At 39.2% G+C, this 21,530-nt stretch overlaps 1 protein-coding gene across 3 annotated transcripts in view; it reads left to right on the forward strand.

The window, feature by feature from the left end:
• LOC121949095 (low-density lipoprotein receptor-related protein 1B) overlaps positions 1-21,530 on the forward strand; it is a 312,361-nt gene that overhangs the window by 148,896 nt on the left and 141,935 nt on the right. For all 3 annotated transcript variants that reach the window (XM_088083039.1, XM_088083040.1, XM_088083041.1), the window contains 10 exons: positions 474-663; positions 1,872-1,994; positions 2,325-2,468; positions 5,198-5,323; positions 6,247-6,360; positions 10,394-10,474; positions 10,593-10,763; positions 12,112-12,294; positions 16,603-16,803; positions 21,153-21,398. In XM_088083039.1, coding sequence (XP_087939165.1) covers positions 474-663; positions 1,872-1,994; positions 2,325-2,468; positions 5,198-5,323; positions 6,247-6,360; positions 10,394-10,474; positions 10,593-10,763; positions 12,112-12,294; positions 16,603-16,803; positions 21,153-21,398 — 1,579 coding nt within the window. The remainder of the gene's footprint in view (positions 1-473; positions 664-1,871; positions 1,995-2,324; positions 2,469-5,197; positions 5,324-6,246; positions 6,361-10,393; positions 10,475-10,592; positions 10,764-12,111; positions 12,295-16,602; positions 16,804-21,152; positions 21,399-21,530) is intronic.

Genomic DNA, 21,530 nt, shown 5'->3' on the forward strand with positions numbered 1-21,530 from the left:
AGAAAAGTGTGTGACAGTGGTTGACAGATTCAGATAAATATTATATGATCATTTCAGGGTCCAAAATTGACTCCAGTATTTTAGCAATGATACAATGTTTATCTGCAAAGCAGTGAAATGATTGAAAACTGCTCCTCTTGCCACCACAACTGCCAACAAGACAGCCCTTTATCCCTAACTGCTCCCTTCTACTGTAGTTCTACTGGCATAAGCTAATGAATTATTTGCAAATGCTATTTAATCAACGCCAAGATTCTAGCAAACATTATTATAAGCAGACAGAGCGGCGTGAATAAATTTGTGCAAAGAAATTGAATCACATTCATCATATACTGTGATCAAATAATTTCTAAGCCCATATTCAAACAGCTAGAACCCTGTTAGAGATGATTGATTTTTTTTTGTTGCCGATAGTGTCTCTCCATAGCCCCGCTAATCTTTTGATTACACTGCATGTTTGCTTCATGTTCCAGGTGGTGTACAATGGAAAAGAGCTGAACCATCCATTTGGGATCTCTCATCATCGTAATTTCATCTTTTGGACGGAATACATGAATGCCTCGGTCTTCCAGCTGGACTTGACCACCGGCGATGTCACTCTGCTGCGGAGCGAGAGGCCACCACTATTTGGCCTGCGTGTATACGATGCACAGAGTCAGCAAGGTTGGCTGCTTTCCTTCATTTACTCCTAATCCAGTGCCACTGAACCATAGCTTCCCTAACAGGGAAAGTTTTACACAGAAAAAGAAGCACTTTGTGGTGTGTGTCCAGGCATTTGTATCCCCTATACACATCTGTTTAATGGTGAGCACTTAATGCGATATATACTCTTGAGATTGTATGCCTATCGGTGTCAAATTTCATGGCGTAAACCAGTGCATTGATCAACAGTGACAGTGACTTTAAAATCTCTCGGGACTCTTTTCTATAAAGTTAAATAAGGTGAGCAAGGCTTGAAGGGGTTTGCTCGATTCTGTAACAAATGATGATGGATTCATGCTGTTAGAAAGCTGAAAAGAACAGAGAGGAGAAGAGCCGGATACGGCTGACAGTGGAGAACTGCATTGGCCCTCACAGCAGGAGTATCTTGCTATCCCATAATAGTCAAAAACAGTGCTTAGACACCCACTCCACAATCAGGGGAGGTCGATACTCTTGCCCTTAATGTGGAAATATATCATATTACACAGTCTAGTAATGTGGTTTTGACTCATGACGTGAGTTTGTGTCATTTTAAAGACAATAATTTTCCTTTGACGTTAAAGTCACGGCTTGTGAGTGGGAACATGCAAATGAAAATGCAGATAAATAGTTGGCTACTGCATGCACAGCCAAGTTCACAGCATACAGAATTTTTACTGGACATTTCTCCATTGTTCATGTCACAGAGTAGATTAATTGGCTGTCCAATCCTCTGAGTATTAGTGATTGGCTCATACAAAACCAGAAGCTTTATCTCATTGGCTCAGGCACTGCCTTTGGGCTCCCTGTTAAATGAAAGTGACAAAGGTGTCTTATGCCTTAACTTAATATGTGACAGTATTTTTCCCCTCTTTGTCCAGAAAGACAAATTATTCTGCAGAGAAAGATAAAAATGTCAAATGTCTCTCACCGACAGTGTTCCCAATAATTCACTTGACATGTGGTTATAGATCACGTGGTACATGTCTCTCCAAGACAGGCAACGGGTTTTGTATCAATGAGATGATTTATTTTAGCAGAGTTTAAAGTGACCCCTGCACTCCTGCTGTTTACTGTATGAAGGGAAAATAGACAAAAACAACAGCAGAAACCCTGTGGCACTTAAGATGGGCTTCAGAAAATGTAGCTTTAAATGAGCAAGACACCTTATTTGGGATCTGTTTCTCCAGGTGACAACGCATGCAGTGTGAATTATGGGGGCTGCAGTACCCTCTGCCTTGCCATCCCAGGAGGCAGAGTGTGTGCCTGCGCTGACAACCAGGTTCTGGAGAAGAACAATGTCACCTGTGCAGGTAGGAGGACATAATGAATCAGACAGAGCGAGAGGCCCAAAATCATCCTGCTCCAGTATACTGTAATCCTGGCTTCATCCTATGGGACAAATATCAAATAATAACCTTATCTTTTCACATGCAAATCTGCTAATAAACAAATATACACAGGTGGGAGATCATCCCAGTGGGTTTCCAGAAGTGTAAGCCAACTCCCAGTAGTCACATATTGGGTCATGAGACATTATTAACGTATCTTATGTTCCATTATAGTTATGCCAATAATTTTCCCTAAACACATACTTCATATGAAGTCTCTGGTTGATTTTTTCACACCACTTGTTCTCTCAGAGGCCTCCGGCAGTGGCTTGGAGCCACAGCGATGTAAAAGCGATGAGTTCCAGTGCCATAATCATCGCTGCATACGGGCCTTGTGGAAGTGTGATGGAGATGATGACTGTCTGGATGGAAGTGACGAGGAGAGCCACAGCTGCTGTGAGGATGTTTAAATTTGTCCACGCTATAGGCCGACACACAAACACACAGATACCGTACATGTTGATGTACACAAACCACCGCGCACCAAGCAAGAAAAAGTACAGGCTCTTTTAGGCTCATTCTCTCCTGCTGTCAACTTCTATGTTCTTAAATGTCACTGAAGTAAGGGTGAAAAGTGTTCCACCTCCTCACTGCTGTCTCCCCTTTTGCTCTTGCTGAAGCATTTTTGCTCTTTATCAATTTTGTTGGACAAACACCATGTGAGACGCTTGGATGCTGGTTCATTTTTTCCTAGAATTAAAGCACCTTAATCTTACCTTCTGACAGAATATCAGAAATGAAAAATCAATTATCTGCCCTCCTGAGATATCAAGTACGTTTGCTAACTTGGTTTGTTTTAGTGGTTTTGCAGTTGAAAATTGATCCGATAAAAATAGATGAATGTGTATGTCAGCTGTATGAAGGAAATGTCGTGTTATATGTAATATGCTTTCTCACAATCTCTTAATTCATTTTGGGGCCCCATCAAGATATAGTTCAAATGGTGAAAGTTTTGCCTATGATAAGACAATGTATAACTGAAGGTATTTTACCAAAATACTGGTCTCAGTGAAGCATGCTCTTGCTGCATTTCTAAAACCCGGTTGTCTCAAAATCAAAGGTAATTTATCATGCACATCCAGTGGAGTCACAATATCTGGACAGGAATTTGCTATTAAAATGATTTATGGGTGGTGAGAATGAATGGGTTTGAATGGACACTGTGTAATTAAAGTTAAATGACATGATTAAAAAGAAAATAAGGAGCTTGCTCCCAGTTGTAGTAAAGTTATTATGTGAAAGTGGCTTTATATAAAACTAAAATCAAGGCACTAGAGCCACATAACAAATATACTTAAGACCACTGTAAAAATGTTTTGCAGACTCCATTTCTCTTAATTAAAGAACAAACCACCAAGGAGAAACATGACAGAGATCCTCCTCTAAAACACCATTCCCTTTTATGGCGGTCTATCAGAGTGAGATTAGTTGAGCTATGGACTGAATGAAATCCAGCTAAGAAGCTGTGAATATACTCTGTTTGAACATGGAACTTTTCTCTCCAAAGGAGCGGGGGAGATCAGGGCCAGAGAATTAATAGAGCTGTAAAGGAACAGTTAACTCAGAAATCAAGAATACATATTTTTTTCTTACCTGTAGTGCTATTTATCAATCTAGATTGTTTTGATGCAAGTTGCTGAGTACTGGAGATATCAGATAGAGATGTCTGCCTTCTCTCCAGTAAAATGGAACTAGATGGTACTGGGCTTGTGGTGCTCAAAGCACCAAAAACAGACAGCAATGTGTGATGCAAAGTGCATCTACTTATGGACAAGAGGCTTATGCTTACAAAAACATTAGATATAAACATAAATGGCATCCTCCTCGGGTGAGCTGTAATGCTTGCCAGACTTGGAACTCCATGAGCTATTGGTCTGACAATTACAGCCAATTTTTTGGGAGAACCAGTGCAGCCAGCGGATATCTGAGCCAAGATGTCCTTTTACCCATGCCAGTCATTTTGACTAATCTCAATAAACGGATATCTGTGAGTGAATGCAAATATATTTTTTGATTTTTTTTTTTTCAATAAATCATCAGGGGAAGATAGCTGATGGACTCCGAGATTGCATTTCCACAAATGTGCCCCGCTTTTGCACACAAATCATTTACCTAACGCTCAAATGTGATTGGTCAATACTGCAAATGTACTAAAAATGGAAATCAGAACACCTCAGATATACAAATCTTATCCTGTATCATCTTGATTCTGCAAACATATGCAGATATTTGTTTATGGAGATTATAATATCAGCAAGCTCAGTAGTGGTAGGTGAGCTAGAAGTGGATGCACTCTTGGTGGTGATACATCTGGTAGATGTAGTTTGGTAGAAAGGAAATAGTTCTTATGTGAAACTGCTCACAGCAAGGTCTGTGGATTTAGAAAAAAAAGGTTGTGCTTCAACAATGGGATTCTTAGTGGAGTGCTAAACCCAAAATCCAGTGGGCTTATTCTGTAAAATTGAAAAGGTAACATATCTCAAGTCTTGGAGTCAAGTGGGACAAGATACTCTCATTGCACTCATTTATTTGGCTCAAATCACAATAAATAAAAGTGAAGTGTGATGTTGTCCTCATTGACATAAAGACTAGTGGGGCTAGCTTTTAAGTTTTTTTAGAATAAGATCTGTGGATTGTCTTACGTAACCGTGTCATGATTTCTGGACAGAGACATTGCTGTTGAGTATTTCAAATGTTTGTCTTTTTTTAAACAATTTGAGCACCACAAGCCAAGAGTCCCATCTAATTCCATTGTATTTGAGAGAAGAAACACATATAATAATATAATCAATATCTCCAACACTTGGCAACTCACACCAAAAAAAATCTTTTTTTTTTAGTATTTTTTTTTTATTATTGAAAGCATTACGGGTAAAAAAAAAAAAAAAAAAAATTTTTGATTTTGGGGATGACGAGTCTCTTTAATAATAGAAAACGCAGCACCACAGCTACCTTAGCTACCTTAGCTTTGGCTTTAACAATGGAAAATGTGATGTTTTATACTTCAAGTTAAGCCTGTGTGAAGTACTCTGTTTTTCCTCAATTTGATTAGCTTTTTTATTATATTTCATGGCAGAGCTAGAAGGTCACTGACTGACTTCTTTTGCTGTTTGAACTCTTGGCAGACAATCACACCTGTCCTGTTGATCAGTTCAAATGCAGCAACAATCGCTGCATTCCCAAAAGATGGCTTTGTGATGGAACGAATGACTGCGGAAACAATGAGGATGAAGCCAATACTACATGCTCAGGTATGTACGCTACCACTTATATGCTTGTTTTCAGCTTCAGTTTGATCATTTTTAAAATCATATCATCTGCATATTAAAGAAAATCTTGTGTAATTTTAGCAGTTAAGCAAAGTCTGTCATCATTTTCAATTTGTTTACACTGTTTATCTCAAAAAAGACTGGTATTCTGTGAATAAATGCTGAAATGTAGCCTGAAATAGTGATATCAGAACATTTTCCAGGATAAACTGTGTTTTGTTATTAATTTAGTTATAAATTGCAATTAAGGTTACATAGACTTTAAGACTTTAAAACTTCTTAACTTCTCATATACAGAAAGGCATAAATCATTTGTCTTGAGCATCTTTTCATACAAGTGTGATTTACTTTATTCATAAAAAGTATGTTGTCAAGGCTGTTATCACCATTGTGCCTTGCGGCTCTCCAGTAGCTTCAGTACAAAGCAATCAATCTCATTGTGGGAAAGCACTCTCCAGTATCAAAGAGTTGTAGTACCTACAAGAGGCAACAGTATGTCAGGAACACTTACAGTATATCACATTGCCTCCCATATCCTCAGTGGGGGCCTCTCAGGAGCTTTTTATCCTTAGAGGATCAATCAGTGAACATTAGCCAGAGGATGATGAATGGTCCCTCATCGTCAGATTGACATGCGTATCCCGCTTCAGCAAGACACCCCTTGTCTGCTGTCCATGCATGCTCACCATGGCCGGGCAGCATGTAACTGACAGCCCGTCAAGCAACAGCACATTTCCCATGGCTTTCAGACCTTCCCTGTGCTACTGTTGATTGAGTGATAAAAAGTTCGCACTGGGCGGACATTGACATCCTGGTGATGTAGTGATCATTAGAGTTGTTGTGCACATCCCGCATTGACTTATTCATATGTGATTGAATTAAGTAGCTTCTTTCTTCTTTTTCAGCCCAGCCCTGTCAGGCCGACCAGTTCTCCTGCCAAAATGGACGATGTATACCCCGACCCTGGAGCTGCGACCGGGAGGATGACTGCGGGGATATGTCTGATGAAATATCATGCAGTGAGTCATGCATGGCTATTTACCACGCCATTCAAGTGCGCAAATTCTTCTGCTCCTGCTATTTTTGTTGCTCTGTTCGGTCAAGATGTAAAATAGGCCAGCTGGGTGAATGAATCGAATACTAAAAAGTGCATTTAGTGCATTCAGTAGTTAACCCCTCACAGTTAAAAACGTAATGCCTAATCGGGGTGTATTTAAAGCTGCAATAAGTAAGATTTTTTTTTTTCTGTATTAGAAGAGATCTATTTGGAGTGATAGGGTTGTCAATTCACACTGTTGACTCAATGATTGCATCATCAGGCAGTGAAATTTCAAAACTCACTTGCCATTCTGCACTTAAAAAATGTGACTGCATAATTTATGTAGTCGACTCTGCCATAAACTTGTCAACATTTACTGTTTCACCTCTAATGGATACACAGAAAATATGTTCTGAGCAGCACTCACACTGGATAATTCTAAGTAATTTATACATCATAATAAAATGTCTCCTGTTTTTTCACATAATGTGCTTAAAAGCACATTGCAAAAAAACGCTATTGCAGGCTAAAATAATGGGAATAATTGGTCCTGTACACTTGCTATTTTTATTACCATTTTACATAAATTTTGCAGTTGTCCACTTAAGAAAGCCGTGACACAAAACAGTATGTACTGCTACACAGAGAAGAGGCAAAGGGTTTTGGTTTTAGCCAGATAGTGACATATCTGCAGGTCGCTTTGTTTTGTCTGTCCATCGCTGTACCTCAGACAAAATGTCTCAAAAACTATTGGATTGATTGCCATGAAATTTGCTACAGATCTTGATGGTGCCCACTTGCCAAACTAAGAACGCCACCTGCAGCTCCTTACGTGTATATTTAATTTATGACTTTAGACTGTTTTGCAAGTCTCTTTCACAAGTATTACTTCCTTCAATTGAGAGTTATTGGAGTTGAATTATTGAATGATTGATATTGATGCTGTGTTCTTTGGACCAAGAAACCAACATGTCCCTGTAAGCTGTGCCATTGGTGTGTAAGTGTGTGTGAATGTTTATGTGAGCAGGTGGCACCTTGTATGGAAGCCTTGGCCACCAGTGTATGAATGTGTTTGTGAATTGCTGAATGTGGAATGTAGTCCTAAAGTGCCTTCAGTAGTGGGAAGACCAGAAAGACACAATACAAATGCAAGTCGTCTATTTATGAAAGCCATAACACAAAGAATTCTCTTCACAGCTGCTTATCACTAATTTGTGACTTCTTGAATATTTTCGAAGTCTCTTTAGCATGCATTACTTTCTTCAATTGAGAGACTTTTTAGGAGTTGAATTATTGATGGTGTGTTCTTTGGACCAAGAGCCCGACATGCCCTCACTGATGGCATCGGCTTAGAGGGGTGGTGCTGAGTAAACTGAATACTTTTGTGCAGCAGTTCACTGTACTTAAGTCGTGTCTCGATGGTATTACAGAAACTGCCAGCTTCAGTTAGTAAAAGTGGCAGTCTGGATTAATCTTGGAAAACATAAATGAGAAAAACACATGGCACGCCATGATGGCCTGAGCTTTTTGGAGTTCTTTGAAGATGTATTTAACCTTTTTTATGTAACGGAAAAGAGCATTTTAGGCAGTTGAATATGCTTTGAGCAGTGAAGCTGAACTGGATGACTTAGCAGCATACATTTAAAAGATGGGGGTAAAGGTTTTAGGGTTCCCCTTTAATCACTATTTGTATTAAATCATCCTCTTACAGTGATAGATGTTTGCCAAATGCTGCACTGTGCTGTATCGCCTCAGCCTTCCTTTGTGTGTCCTAAGCTGGTTCAATACGCACTCACAAACAGCCAGGGTGTAAGCAGTAATTAAAGTTCATGCTCGGCTTCATTCAATCATAATCAAGCTGTGCAGCAAAACATATTCTCTCTCTTACTGTTGTCTGAGCTTCCTCAGGCATTACTTCTCTGCAGGCACTCGACTGTGCAGCTCTGGCAGCTCACTTAGCTTCAGTGGAACTACTGTGGGTTTTGGAACACCTGAAGCTCAGTGGTGGCCGCCTTGGAGATTGATGCTAATTTGGATTTTGTTTGTCAGTAGTTTAGTAGTTGTCACACAGTGTCTCATATTGGGCTCTCTGTTCACTTGAAGCCGTCATTATTTATGGATGCCGGTGTTCCATTTTTTGCCAGGCTCACTGTTTACTTGAAACCTTCATTATTTATGGATGTTCGTGCTTCATTTTTAATGAATGTTAAATTCCAACCAGTCATGCACTGTCAGTGAGACCTAACACATTGGTGGGAAATATAGAAGACACTTGTCTGATAAAGATACAATATGTCTTCCTGACAGTGCCTTAGGTATTCCAGGCAGCAGAAGCAGCAGCAGATGCCAACAAATCAATGCAAATGTAGCCTTGCATTTCATACTGGAGTCAATAAAATTCCGGGCATCCTGTAAGAATATGTGAAAAGTACTGTATATACAGCATCTAAAATCAGAAACTAGAATCATATCAGGTGGGAATGCAAATGTCAATGCTGACAATGTTGTCAGTCCAAAAACTGCAAGTCCGTGCTCCTGTTCCTACTGCAGCAAAGCTAGAGAATATTGATGCTATAATGTAGACCAATATAGTTTACGAAGTCTCTTTGACTGCAATGATGGATTGTGGATCTGCCATCGGCTGACAACAGTGAGTCGACGGTGATTTTTTGCTTTCACTAGCTTGCATTGTCAAGTTAAGTTGATGTACATATATGTGATATTTATAATACAATATCATATATATGCATATTGTCTCAATTTTCTGTATAGGCCCACATCAGCAGCAAAATCTTCAAAACCCTCAGCACATAGGGTGTTGTATCATTATAGGGAAAGCGGAGAACACTTGAGATGACATTCGCTTGCAGGGACATTGAGCTAAAAATATATAGAAATGAACCTTGATGAGGCTGTTTCAGCTCATTGTGCAAGCCCAGTAGAGAGGAATTATATATTTTTCCGGGGCCAAGCATGTTTTTACTTTTATGGTTTTATGATTTGAGTCATTGGTCAACAGAGGAAACATGAAAACAGAACTTGTTGTAAATTAAACATGGCTGTGTATGGCTCCCTTTAGTACAGAGCATTTATCAAATGAGGAAGAACACATTATTCTTTTATTTTCCTCTTCCATCAAGGGTGGCCTGTAACACTGATGATGACAAGAATTAAAGATATAGCACTCAGTTATTCACTTATTCTGTGGAATATCAACATCTACATGACACAAAATTTGGTAATAATAATAATAATTGCAGATTTTTTTTGTAATGCATTTTACATTTGGAACAAATCTCAAAGTGCCACAGGATGAATTCATGAGCATAAAAAACAGTTTAAAACAACCAAAATAGAAGCATATTTCAAAGTCATAAAAAATAAGAGCATAAAAGCAGGTAGAGCAAGAAGCAAGAAGTTACTTAAAAGTCATAAGTTCTGCTGCCAAATTTGGTAGAATCCATATTAAATGTCCAGAAGTTTTGCTGTTACATTCTTGAAAAACAGTCCGTAGCGATAGTAGCAACAGCAACAGTATACTCAAATACTTTTGTTAACTGTTGTAACTCTGAAGGAGACGTGGCCAACAGACAACGTCCTCTCCCCTCCATCTGATAGCGCTCCTAATGGAACAGAAATTCATGATTCCTTGGTGATGAATCGCAGTGACTTTGCTGATTCTTCAATTTTCCTCTAGCGTCGCAGTTAGGTTGACATTTGTAGTTTTAACATGAAATATCTCAACAATTACGTGTAGGATTTCTATGAAATTTGAAATATTTGGCACAGCCCCATAGAGCCACGAGCACGGCTGTAGACTTAAAGTCTTATTTTTTATTTGTCATTGCAAGTTTTATTGTCTTATTCATCCACCATGATCTGTTTGGTGGTGAGAGAATAACCCGAATGTCAACTCTGTTCTAAATAAGACGGCTGACCTGAAGAGATTGCATGGTTGTTTAGCTGGGGTTTGGGATTGTTCTTAATATCTACATGTATCTAAACCTTTTCAGGCTTCCCCACCTGCGAGCCCCTCACCCAGTTCAGCTGTTCCAATGGACGATGCATCAGCGTGAAGTGGCATTGTGATTCAGGTGAGAACAGGATAACTCATCATAAAAATGGAAGCTTTTTTTTTTTTTTTTTTTACAATTAACAGCTATATCTTTCTGTGTTTGTGAGCTAAAATCTTTCATGAGTGTCTGTGTGTAGATGATGACTGTGGAGATGGAAGTGATGAAGCAGGCTGCATCAAGTCCTGCGCCAACACCCAGTTCCAGTGCACCAGTGGACGCTGTATTCCAGATCACTGGGCCTGTGACGGTGACAACGACTGTGGAGACTTCAGTGATGAGAACACAACCTGCAGAGGTGGATCAGCACGTAAGAACGCTCCCATTACCTTTTGAAATGCTGTGAAGTGTTGAGTCAGAAAAAAAGAGGGTAGAATAACATCCCTTCCCTAACACTTGTTTTTAATCAAGTTTGGCGTCAAAACATTAGTCGTATAAAGACAATGTATTTATAATCACCATATTATATATATAAGTCATCAGTAGGATTTACACTTTTCATAATGTCTTAAAAGATCTGCTTCACAGCAAAGTTGTCTGGTAGCACCTTTATGAGATTGCAGCTTTTTTTTTTATATCTGCTTTAGCGGCTAATTATTTTATTTGCAATTCAAATCATGTTTAAATTTAGGTCTTGTAATTACAAGTTTAACAATTAATCAGCTTGAGTCCAATAACTTTGTTTTCACACTCACGTGTGACTAATCTTATCTAGTCTCTGTTCGGGGGAATTTTACCATCAGGAGTTGAATCATTTAATCTAATTACCACAGAAAGCTCCTAGAAACTCACAGCTCACTTGCTTGTCACTAGAATGTGTAGACTATTCATCAAACCGTTTCCTGATGGGAACTGCAGGCTTCTCCACTCCCCCGTGTCTGCTTCTGCTTTTACCCCGGGGATTGAATCTGTCTTAGCTTTGCCTCGGCTGTTGAGGGAATGTTTTTTAGGGTTGACTTTTAAGTATTAAGCAAATCATCTATACTGAATGCAAAATGCCATGATATAAATAACACTTATTGCTGTTTATTGTGTTCTGCTGAACATTTTAGAATGTATCACAACACTGATGAGAACATGTTTGGTATCATTCTAGTTTGTTTTGGTGCCATTTGTTTTAAAATGACTTTGAATATAATGGCAGCACTTAATTTAAAGTGGTGTCTATACAACCGATATGACAACATCATAGCCACCTGTCACAAATGTGAAAGTCAATCATGTCGTTTTGCAAAGTTGACATTGTTGTCAAAAACATTGTTATGTATTTCACACTTCCATTTAGTTTATGCATTCATTCTCTCTCAAGTCCAGTGGTTCCAAGACCTGCAGCACAATACATACAACATACTGGTGTAGCGGTGCCAATTTCTTCTTTTTTTTTTCTTTTTATTTGTAATGAACCCACACTGGAGAAAGAAATAGTAATCAGAGTCATTAAACAAGAGAGAAACATCCGACTGACTGGAAGTGAAATAACTTCCGTCTTTGGAACTAACTGACCTGTTATTGGTGCCACGTTCCCTGCTTGCACAGATAAATATTTGTAAACAGCAAAAGACATTTTGTAAAATAATAACTTATACCGTGGTGCCTTTGCTCATAACAGTGTGCTGTAGATCTGCAAAACAGTAATTGTTGAATGCCTTTTGTTCCAGTGCTGCCATCTGTGATCGAGTGCAGCGGAGAGGAATTCCACTGCGTCACAGATGGAACCTGCATCCCCGAGCGCTGGAGGTGTGACGGAGACAAGGACTGCGAGGATGGCAGTGACGAGAAAGACTGCGAGGGTACCAAGAGGATGTGCGACCCAAAGGCCAAGTTTACCTGCAAAGATACAGGTAGTGAATACAGTACACTGCAAAACAACACTGAGGTCAGACGTAAAAATGCGCTGAAGGTGGTGCTTCCTTTTGACTTTAACTGTGAGTCGTAATCCCATTTCAGTCAAGACTTAGTGAATTAATAATTGATGGCTACAGATGTTATAGGGTGCTGAAATCTCCTCTAGAAGTTCAGTATAAAGTCTGACATTTCCAAACACTGTGGTGGTGTTGATTTTTACACTTCATTAGTCAACTGACGCTGACAATGTTGGTTGGTATAAAATCTGATCCTGAGGCGTGAAAACTAAATTCAGCTTTTGAGTTCAGCGAGTAAATCTTGCATCACTCGCCTGAGACAGATGTTATAGTTTTAGCACCGCGGCTGCCTGGCGGAACGAATTTGAGCATGGACAGTAACACACAGCAGCAGAGAAAAAGAAAAATCAGCTGACTTGATTATTGGCAATATAGACATGATGTGAGGTCAAACACAATGCTGACATATTTTCCTCATTTAGTTACAGTACATGATAAAATCTTCTGAAACAATCATAAATTTCACTTTTAAATGAAACATGAAGGTCTCAAGTTTTCTCATGAATAAATGGCAAACTCTAGTCCTTATAAAAAAAAATAAGTTTGTCTGCTTGGATTTACACAGCTCTTAACCCTCACATTGAAAGCTGTGATAAACAATATCTCCGCAGCACTTTCACTTCAGCATTTTTCTCGGGTCTTAAGAGAGGAGGAAAGTATCTCAGTCATTTCATTTGTTTATCAGTTGTAAATTAAGCTGCCAAATTGCTCTCTACCCTTTCATAAAGGCTTCACTCTGACAGGCTCCAGAGGCTTAACCGTTCTCCACTTTAGAGCAGTGCAGGGAAGTTTGCATGTACTTGTTCGACCAATTAGGACAGACCATTTAAATGGCCTGTATAAACTCCACGTGTACCCAAACCCAGCATCCACTTTCTTTCTGCAGCTGAAAGGAGAAGGTCGGAAAATATTCAGCTGCTTTCTGTCTTTAGCTGCGCAGCTTTCCACTCATCCCTTGACAGTATTATCAAGAATGGAGGCAATGCTGCGTGGTGAAGGGTTGGTTAGACCACACAATTATTATTCACTCTAATTCTGCAGTGTCACACCCCTGTGCACTGGTGCAGCTCGTTCCGTCCTCCTCAGGAGAACAGAGTGCCCTCTCCAACTATATCCAAAAAGGTTTCTGTAAGGGGGCCATCTTAAGAGTTCTGACGGATTAAAGAGCTGCATTTCTCTCCTTTCTTTTCAACTTTGGAGATAAAACAAAGATATGGGACTCATTGTAGATCCAAATTTAAATGCTGGAAATACGGATGATTTTCCTTGCTCATTCCACCTTTGGGGATGTTTGCATGCAAACAAAGATTAGAGGAGAGGGAATTTTCAATGTGGTGCTTGCGTTCAATGCTCAATAACTTAACAAACTGGGTTTAGCCACCCACACACAGGTTGTTTTTGAACATATTCAACTGAAAAAAAAATACAAAACAGGAAAACTCAAAACAAAGAATAGCTTAACACAAAGTAAGAGTCCAAAAGTTTTTCAAGCTGCTCATATTATAGAAATGGGCCATCCATCTTTCCCCGTAAATGCACAAGAACTGAGAAGATATCTCACTTTAAGGCACTTTAAGCCCAACGGCGTCAAATGAGAAATTCCAGTTGATGCTGATTTGGTTCAGATGCTTCCATTACAGTTTAGTTAAAGGAAGGATGTGGTGAAGTCAGTTGTCGATTGACACAGAAGTTAGTTTGGGTCATCCATAAGTGGTAGAGATTTTGAATATTCTGTGTTGAACAAATCAGACTAAAGAGTATAATATTTACTGTTTGGTATTCCAGTTTAACCTGTTTACTGGATGATGGCTAAAGAGGAAGTATTGTGTTGTAAAAACAATGTTCTGACGATTTTAATTTTGGTGGCTGTTTTGTTGTTTGTTTTGTTTCTGTGGTCATTAACAAATACTACCATCTTGTCTAAGCTTCTAAATTAAAACGGGGAAGGACATGTTGTTGGCAACTGGGGCTATAGGGCAGATGTCAGTTCTTGGAGAAGCAGCTCATGTTTCAGGTCCTCAATTATGTGCTCACTGTTCAGTCTGGCAGTGTCTTTCTCAGGGTTGTAGAGCATCCCATGTTCACAGGCTCAGTCCAGGATCACTGCCTCAGGCGCAGTGGTTAGGGTTTTAGAATATTCAGTGTCTCCAGCTAATGACTGTCTCTAGTAGGTTGGCTTGAGTATGCCTCCACTCATGTCTATGTATTACACTTGTGTATTGCGCACTCTTCTGCAGATGTGAGTGGTCGGGCCTTTATAGCACTTTAGGAGGCTCTGTCTGTGCTCGTACAACTCACAATACAATATGTAACCTTTTATACTGGGCTGTCAAGTAAATGTAGTATTTATTCAGTCATATTGAAGTTGCATGTAGGCTGCAGCTCCAGAGTCCCATTTTATCACAGAGTGCTTCAGTTAAACATCTGCAGATGCATTAAGTCCCACAGTTTATTTTATCACTTTACAAACTCTTGTTATTGGTCTTTAAAAATCCATTGTCAGTCAACCTCCAGTTTTTTATACTTTTATACTTTTTTTTTGACATGAAATTCAAAGTAATTCATCTGAAATTAGCAACATAAAAATACATCTAGCCACAAGTTTCTTGCTAGGTTCAAGCAAGAAGGACCTTTGACAGTTCACAACACCTGCAGAATGATAACTGCGGATGTTTGTACGAGATCTCATTGATTCCTGGCCAAATTTTTCACATACTTTTAATTCATTTAAGAACCCCCATCAGGCCAATGGGGGTCATATTTCTTGGGCAGCATTTAGTCACAACTTCCAAAAATATTTAGCCAAGTTTTAGCCCTTCAGCCTCTAATGAACTTCAACTAAACCATGGTACTGTTTTAGGCAAATTCTTATTTAGAAACTTAATTAGAAAACAAAACAACATGTGGAGGATGCCAATACATACAAAGTTTATCAAAAAAACTGGAATGATGAGGACAGTAAGACAACAAGGAATTTACTCATCACTTATTTAAAATAAATCTTCTGCCACACGTAGAAGAGGGACCAACATAAATAAAAAAAGTTACCATCTCTGTAGGAAATTTGTCTGTGGATATGCAGCATTTTTTTGTTGAATTAAATATGATACTTTTAGATGTTTGAGCCTTTCTATATTCAGAAAATATGAAAAATATATTTCCCACTCAAAATAATAAGTGATGGTTATGTTTAATAAGCCCACTCAGAAGAGCTCTCTCCCTTTTGTGCCTCCTACTCCCTGAATAAAAAAGTTGTTTTTTTGTTTTTTTTCTCCCCCTTTCCAGCCACATCCTTTTCCCCCCTCTTTGCCTCAACAGATTCATACACTCCTAAAACTTCAAGTAGTATTGTAGAATTTTCTTGCTGTGTCATTCAAGGTGAAATCGCCGGAATTAAGACTGGCTAATTCAGTTATACAAATGATTAACCTCCTTGTCTGTGTGCATTAGCACAAACAAACACATTTTGATGAACATTTCTGTGCCCCATGTGTCATCCATATTTTACGCATGAAGAGCTTGTTGTACTTGAATAGCACATAAGCTTTCATTTTCACATGCAGCTGCACTGGCATCATATTAGGCATTTAGAAAATGGAGGCCTAAATCAAAAGTGTCATCTGACTGTTTTTGTAGGGACAACTGGAAAGCTTAGAAGTGATGTGAAGCCAAGCACACACACACACATACACACCTACCCTATCTCACACAAAATCCACACACCCACAGCAGTCGCTTCAGCCTCCCACGTTGGTTTGCACTGATCCAGAACCAAGTATAAACCAGTGGGATCCCAAAACCCTATGATGTAGCTTTGATGGAAAAAGTGTAAATTGGAATGCGCTGCGATTCAGGCTTCACCTGGTAGCATGCAAAAAATGGTACATCCAGGCATCTGTTGAACATTTAGCAAAGATGTGAGAATGGCTTTGTCGATGTTTTAGGCCCCCAGGGGAAAAAATAAAGAAAAATAAAGCGTGGCATTTTTGCTATCTACTGTTTACTAAGGGACTAAGTAATTAACGAAACAACTGTCTAATCCCAACCTGGAAAACACAAGCACTGAGTGTACCAGTGAAATTTCACTTTTTTTTTAACTTTTTTTTGTTTTTGTGAAGCTTATATCATCAAGTAATTACTAAGTAAAGCTTAGCCTATTTATATAGCATAACGGCAAGTGCTTAAAAAAGTTAAACTCTACGCTTCTCCACATTTCATTCTCTACAGGCAAGTGTATCACAAAGAGCTGGGTGTGTGATGGGGACATTGATTGTGAGGACCGCTCAGATGAAGAATCTTGTGAGTCTGCTGTCTGTAAACCACCCAAGTACCCCTGTGCCAACGACACCTCTGTCTGCCTCACACCTGATAAGATCTGCAATGGCAAAGTGGACTGCGCAGACCGCTCGGATGAAGGACCCATCTGCGGTATGTTTGTTTTGTCTGTGCATTTCATCTCTCTTCTTTTTGTTTGTTTGTTTAAATGATATGTACTCAAATACATTATATGGCCAAGCACGTATTAAAGTGTATAGCAGAATTAATCACTGAAAACGTGATTCCACCACCGTGGGCATTAACATGCTGTTGTATCAGCCACCGCTCTTCTGGGGAGGCTGTCCAAAAGATTTTGAAGGTTAAGCATTGACCTACAGGTGCATTTCATCCCAAAGGTGTGTGATGAGGTTGAGGTCAGGGCTCTGTGCCATCAAATTCCACCATTCCTTGAAAAATACTTATCTTTCAGACCCGATTTTGTCTAATTTCAGCTGCTAATTCAGGTGTGGGTTGGGGTGGCAGAAGGCTAAGCAAGGTAGCCCATACAGTGGTTCCTTCTGTTTACCAACCCAGATGCCAGAATCAATGTTGGCATTGTACTTCTCTGCAAACTAGGTGTATGTTACATTTGTACACATCATATGTAGTGGATATGTTGAAAGTTGATGTTTCTTTATCCTTCAGTTTTCAATCTCACATTGTTACAATGCTGTGGTAAATGCAGTTCAAGTTTCAAGCACAAAACCCACTGTTGGGATTAGTAACACGTCATGTTTTTACTAAAAATAACCAGTTCGGTCGAAACAAACATGGCTGGAATTGTGTCCAGGATTCCCTCACATTCATTTATTTGTGGGTGTCTGCAACAACATCTACAGTGCTCTCATTTAGTATTGGCCATTGTTTTTGGAAACTACTTTAGGTGAAACAGGCTTTATTCACATGAAAACTATTAACTCCATTGGTCTAAAAGTTTGCTTTCACTCACTTCTGCAGCAGCTGCTCCTCTAATCCATTGATCTAATCTTATGAATTTTGATCCATCTGACCACAGACTGAGTGGCTGATTCATTCTGCACCCTCCAGCTCAATCTCAATAAACTGCTATTGAGGAAAAAAACAACTCCTGTCACATGTTGACAGACTCATGAAAACCTCTAAATTCTGAGAGGGAACACAAAATGATCACAAAAAGACACAAAGAACCCCTTCTGTTGTCAGCCACCACCACACATAAATTATAGTTCTGCTCAAAACACTGGTGTCATTAAAAAAAAACAAAGTTTTGTAGCAGGAACATGGCTGGAAATGATGTGTTGTTCAAAATATCTGCTTTTGTTGTGTGTTGGTCTCAAACATTAGAGTTCAGCTGTCTGCTGCTTGGCAGGTGTTACGCCATCCACCATCCCCTCCTCCATCTAATTAGAAACTAAGTTCATATGTAATCTGAATTACATCATGTTAGAAAAGTTAATTTAAAACATATGAATCATACAAACATGACAAATCGGGGGTTTGCAGAAATGTACAATGACAATGTTTCATTGTAGCAACTGGGCTGGTTTTTGCCGTTTGCAGACTAGGGGGTACTGTATCGTCAGAAACATTTGGAACTTAGAGGCTTTCCAAAAACAGCCTCTGACAAAAAGTACACAAAAGTATGTGGATAGATATTCAAACATTTATTCCCTGGTGGTTTGAAAGTTTGTAAGAAGTCAGCATGTCCCAGCCAGTCACAATTTTGGCTGAATATACAACTACTTCCTGAACTTCTGACCTCTGAGAAGCATGATATACTGACAAGTACGACTTTGAGAAGTTTGAGAAGTTTACATTGATTTTTTAGCGTTAAGTTAGAAAAACTTGGAATCGGTTGTTAGCAACAAAATTCAAGCTGACCATATCTGCTGTACTTCCAGAGGAGCTTTTTATAGCCATGCTTCAAGTCTACAGGGGGTGAGCTTTTGATTCTCAAAAGATATATTTTGGGTGAAGAATCCCTTTAAAGTGAAAAGACCCAACAAAAACTGTCAAAAATAATGACTCCCGGGGACTTTTAGGCATTTTGGATGTTGCAACGCTCCCACTGTGCTTGCAATTCTTTGATTGACATTTCTTGCAAGGACAGACACACTGGAGTTGGTGGCGCTGGTTTAAGAGTAAATAAAACAAAGAAAACAGAGACATATTAATAAACCACATTTACATTGCAAATGAAAATGACAGCACATTCTTTGTCTTTATTTATATATAGCTCTATTCTTCACAATTTACTTTTTTATCAGCTTTGCAGAGTTGCAGGAAAATTAATTGGAAAACTTGAAGTGCTGTCACATCCTCCATTTTCCAATGTACCAATTCAGGGCATGCTACCTGCTGTGGCACCTCACAGCACTCTTGCTAACTCACACTTTAATTTTTCATCTGATATTATATCATGGTTGCTGAATAACTTGTCCTTGGGGGGGCTTACTACATCCTTTCCATCACATAAAGCAGCTTAGAGCCCTACTAGGAACCGCTGTGTGTTGTTTCAGCGACCAAAGGGACAGAACATGAAGTAATACTCAGACATCCCAGTGATGGTGAGTGTGGACATGTTTGTCCAGCAGCCTTCAGAGGGAAGACACTGATCTCATGTGACTAGACCGAGCATCTCATCTCTTAAAGTGAGCAGTGTAAACATGGAGGTTCATTTTCTAGAGCGTCACTAACCAAGCCTCAGGGGGGCCCTACAGGACCTTTGAGTGTCCGTGTTATCATAGCTGAAAAGAGGGCTTCTGCCTTCTCATAGACAATTATGTGTTCAGAGAGACCTTGAGAGTCTGATTGATTTGCACCAGCTCAGCAGGACTCACACCCCCCATTAACAACTGTGACCACATACTCCATTCCTCCCCTGTTGAGAGAGTTCAATGCCATTCTTGCCCACCTTGAAGAGACAGTCTTAATCACGGTGGGAAAAGAGACACTGGATCGGTTTTATCTTCAATTTATATACCTTTTGCCCTGACAACTGTAAACAAAAAAATAACAACATTAAAGAACAAAAAGTTAAGACATGTATGTCTTTAGCAAACTTTTGAAAGGAACAGTGCATAATATTCAAGCAGTGGTGGAATAAACACCACTGTCCCCAAGGTGGAAATACAGAGAACCTGATGTATGAAGGCAATACCTTTATCTTCATTAGATTGTGAACTTTATGATCTCAAGCTCTATGTTGAAAATATGTTATCCTTCCTTGTGTCAAACTATATAAACATAAAAGCTTTTAGATTTCATGTAGTTATTGGGAAAAGAGTGGGTATGTATCACCTAATTCAGATACTACATTCTTACAGAGCTGCCACATTAACACTTCTATTAATTATGATTAGATGATCTATCACACTTGACTTTGTGTAACGATTATTTTCATTTCATCAACTGTTCATCATGTTCTCAATTAATCGATTCAGTCAATCAATTATTTTGTCCACAACCCAAAAATATCTATTTTATTGTTTTAGAGGTGTAAAGAAAACCAGAAACTATTCACATTTAAGAAGTTGGACTTTTTTTAAGCCTTTGTAATGGCGATAGCCATGGACAGAAGCGATATGTTCTTGGGTCAATCCCATTTTTGTGTACACAACATCTCATGAACAATTTGAGGAAATTTCTTCAAATTTGGCACAAACATGCATTTGAATTCAGTGATTAAGTGATTAAATTTTGGTAGTGACAGGCAAAAGGTCAAGGTCATGGTGACCTTGTCGTTATTACTTTGTGTGATATCTTTAATATGATATCTTAAGAACACCTTAAGGGAAAGTTTGTCAAATTAGGCACAAACGTCCTCTTGGCCTCAAGATTGAAATGATTAAAAGTTGATGTTCAAAGGTAGATTGTGACCTCACAAAAATGTTTTTGGCCATAACTCAAGAATTCATACACTAATTATGACAAAATTGTACACAAATGTTTTATAGGATAAAATTATGAAGTGCGTGCATTTTGTATTCAGAAGGTCAACTTTCTTGTGACATCGAAATGTTCTGCAAAAACACTTTTCTGGCTAGGGGAGACATTTGGTCAGATGCTGAATTGGTGACACTAATCTTGGGTGTCCACCTTGAAACTGTGTTGATTGTATAGATCTTCTGTGCTGCCGGGGGGACGATGTGTGTGATGCATCCATGTTTTCACAGACATGGATGTAAACTGTAAGTGCACATTGACTGGTGCGCAGAGTCATGCAACCATGAGGCAAGGAATTCTATTTTTTTGTCAAACGTTACTCAAACCAATTATTACTTGTCTACTAATTTAGTTGTTGACAAGTAATTAATTAATGATTTAATCATTGCAGCTCTGCATTGTTTCATTTAGTTGAAGGACCCTTGTGAAAAAGACAGCCTAATAAAGAATTTCCAACAACACATAATGTATTTTTCAAAAGTTTGTTTTGTTTTGTTTTTTTAATCTGAAGAGTCTGTGGCCTTTTTTCACCTCAGATATGTGTCTCGTAGCCAGAGGGGGCTGCAGTCACCAGTGCACTGTGGCACCCGGGAAAGGGGTTGTGTGCTTTTGTCCCCCCGGGCTTCACCTGGACTCCAGTAACAAGACATGTGAGGTGGTGGACTACTGCAGCCGTCACCTAAAATGCAGCCAGGTGTGTGAGCAGTACAAGACCACAGTGAAGTGCTCCTGTTATCCAGGATGGACACTCGACCCAGATGGAGACAGCTGTCACAGCACAGGTAACAGACCCTGGCTTTTTTTTTTTTTTTTAATCTTTGTTTTTAGTGATGTAGCTGGCTGCCGTGGGTGTGTGTGCTGTATGTGTTTGCAGTAATTAAAGTTTTTCCCAGTGTGCACTAGTACCTCGAAAA

The sequence above is a fragment of the Plectropomus leopardus genome, chromosome 10 (assembly GCF_026936395.1).
Source record: "Plectropomus leopardus strain MGB_pleo_1.0 chromosome 10, ASM2693639v1, whole genome shotgun sequence".
Classification (NCBI taxonomy): Eukaryota; Metazoa; Chordata; class Actinopteri; order Perciformes; family Serranidae; genus Plectropomus; species Plectropomus leopardus.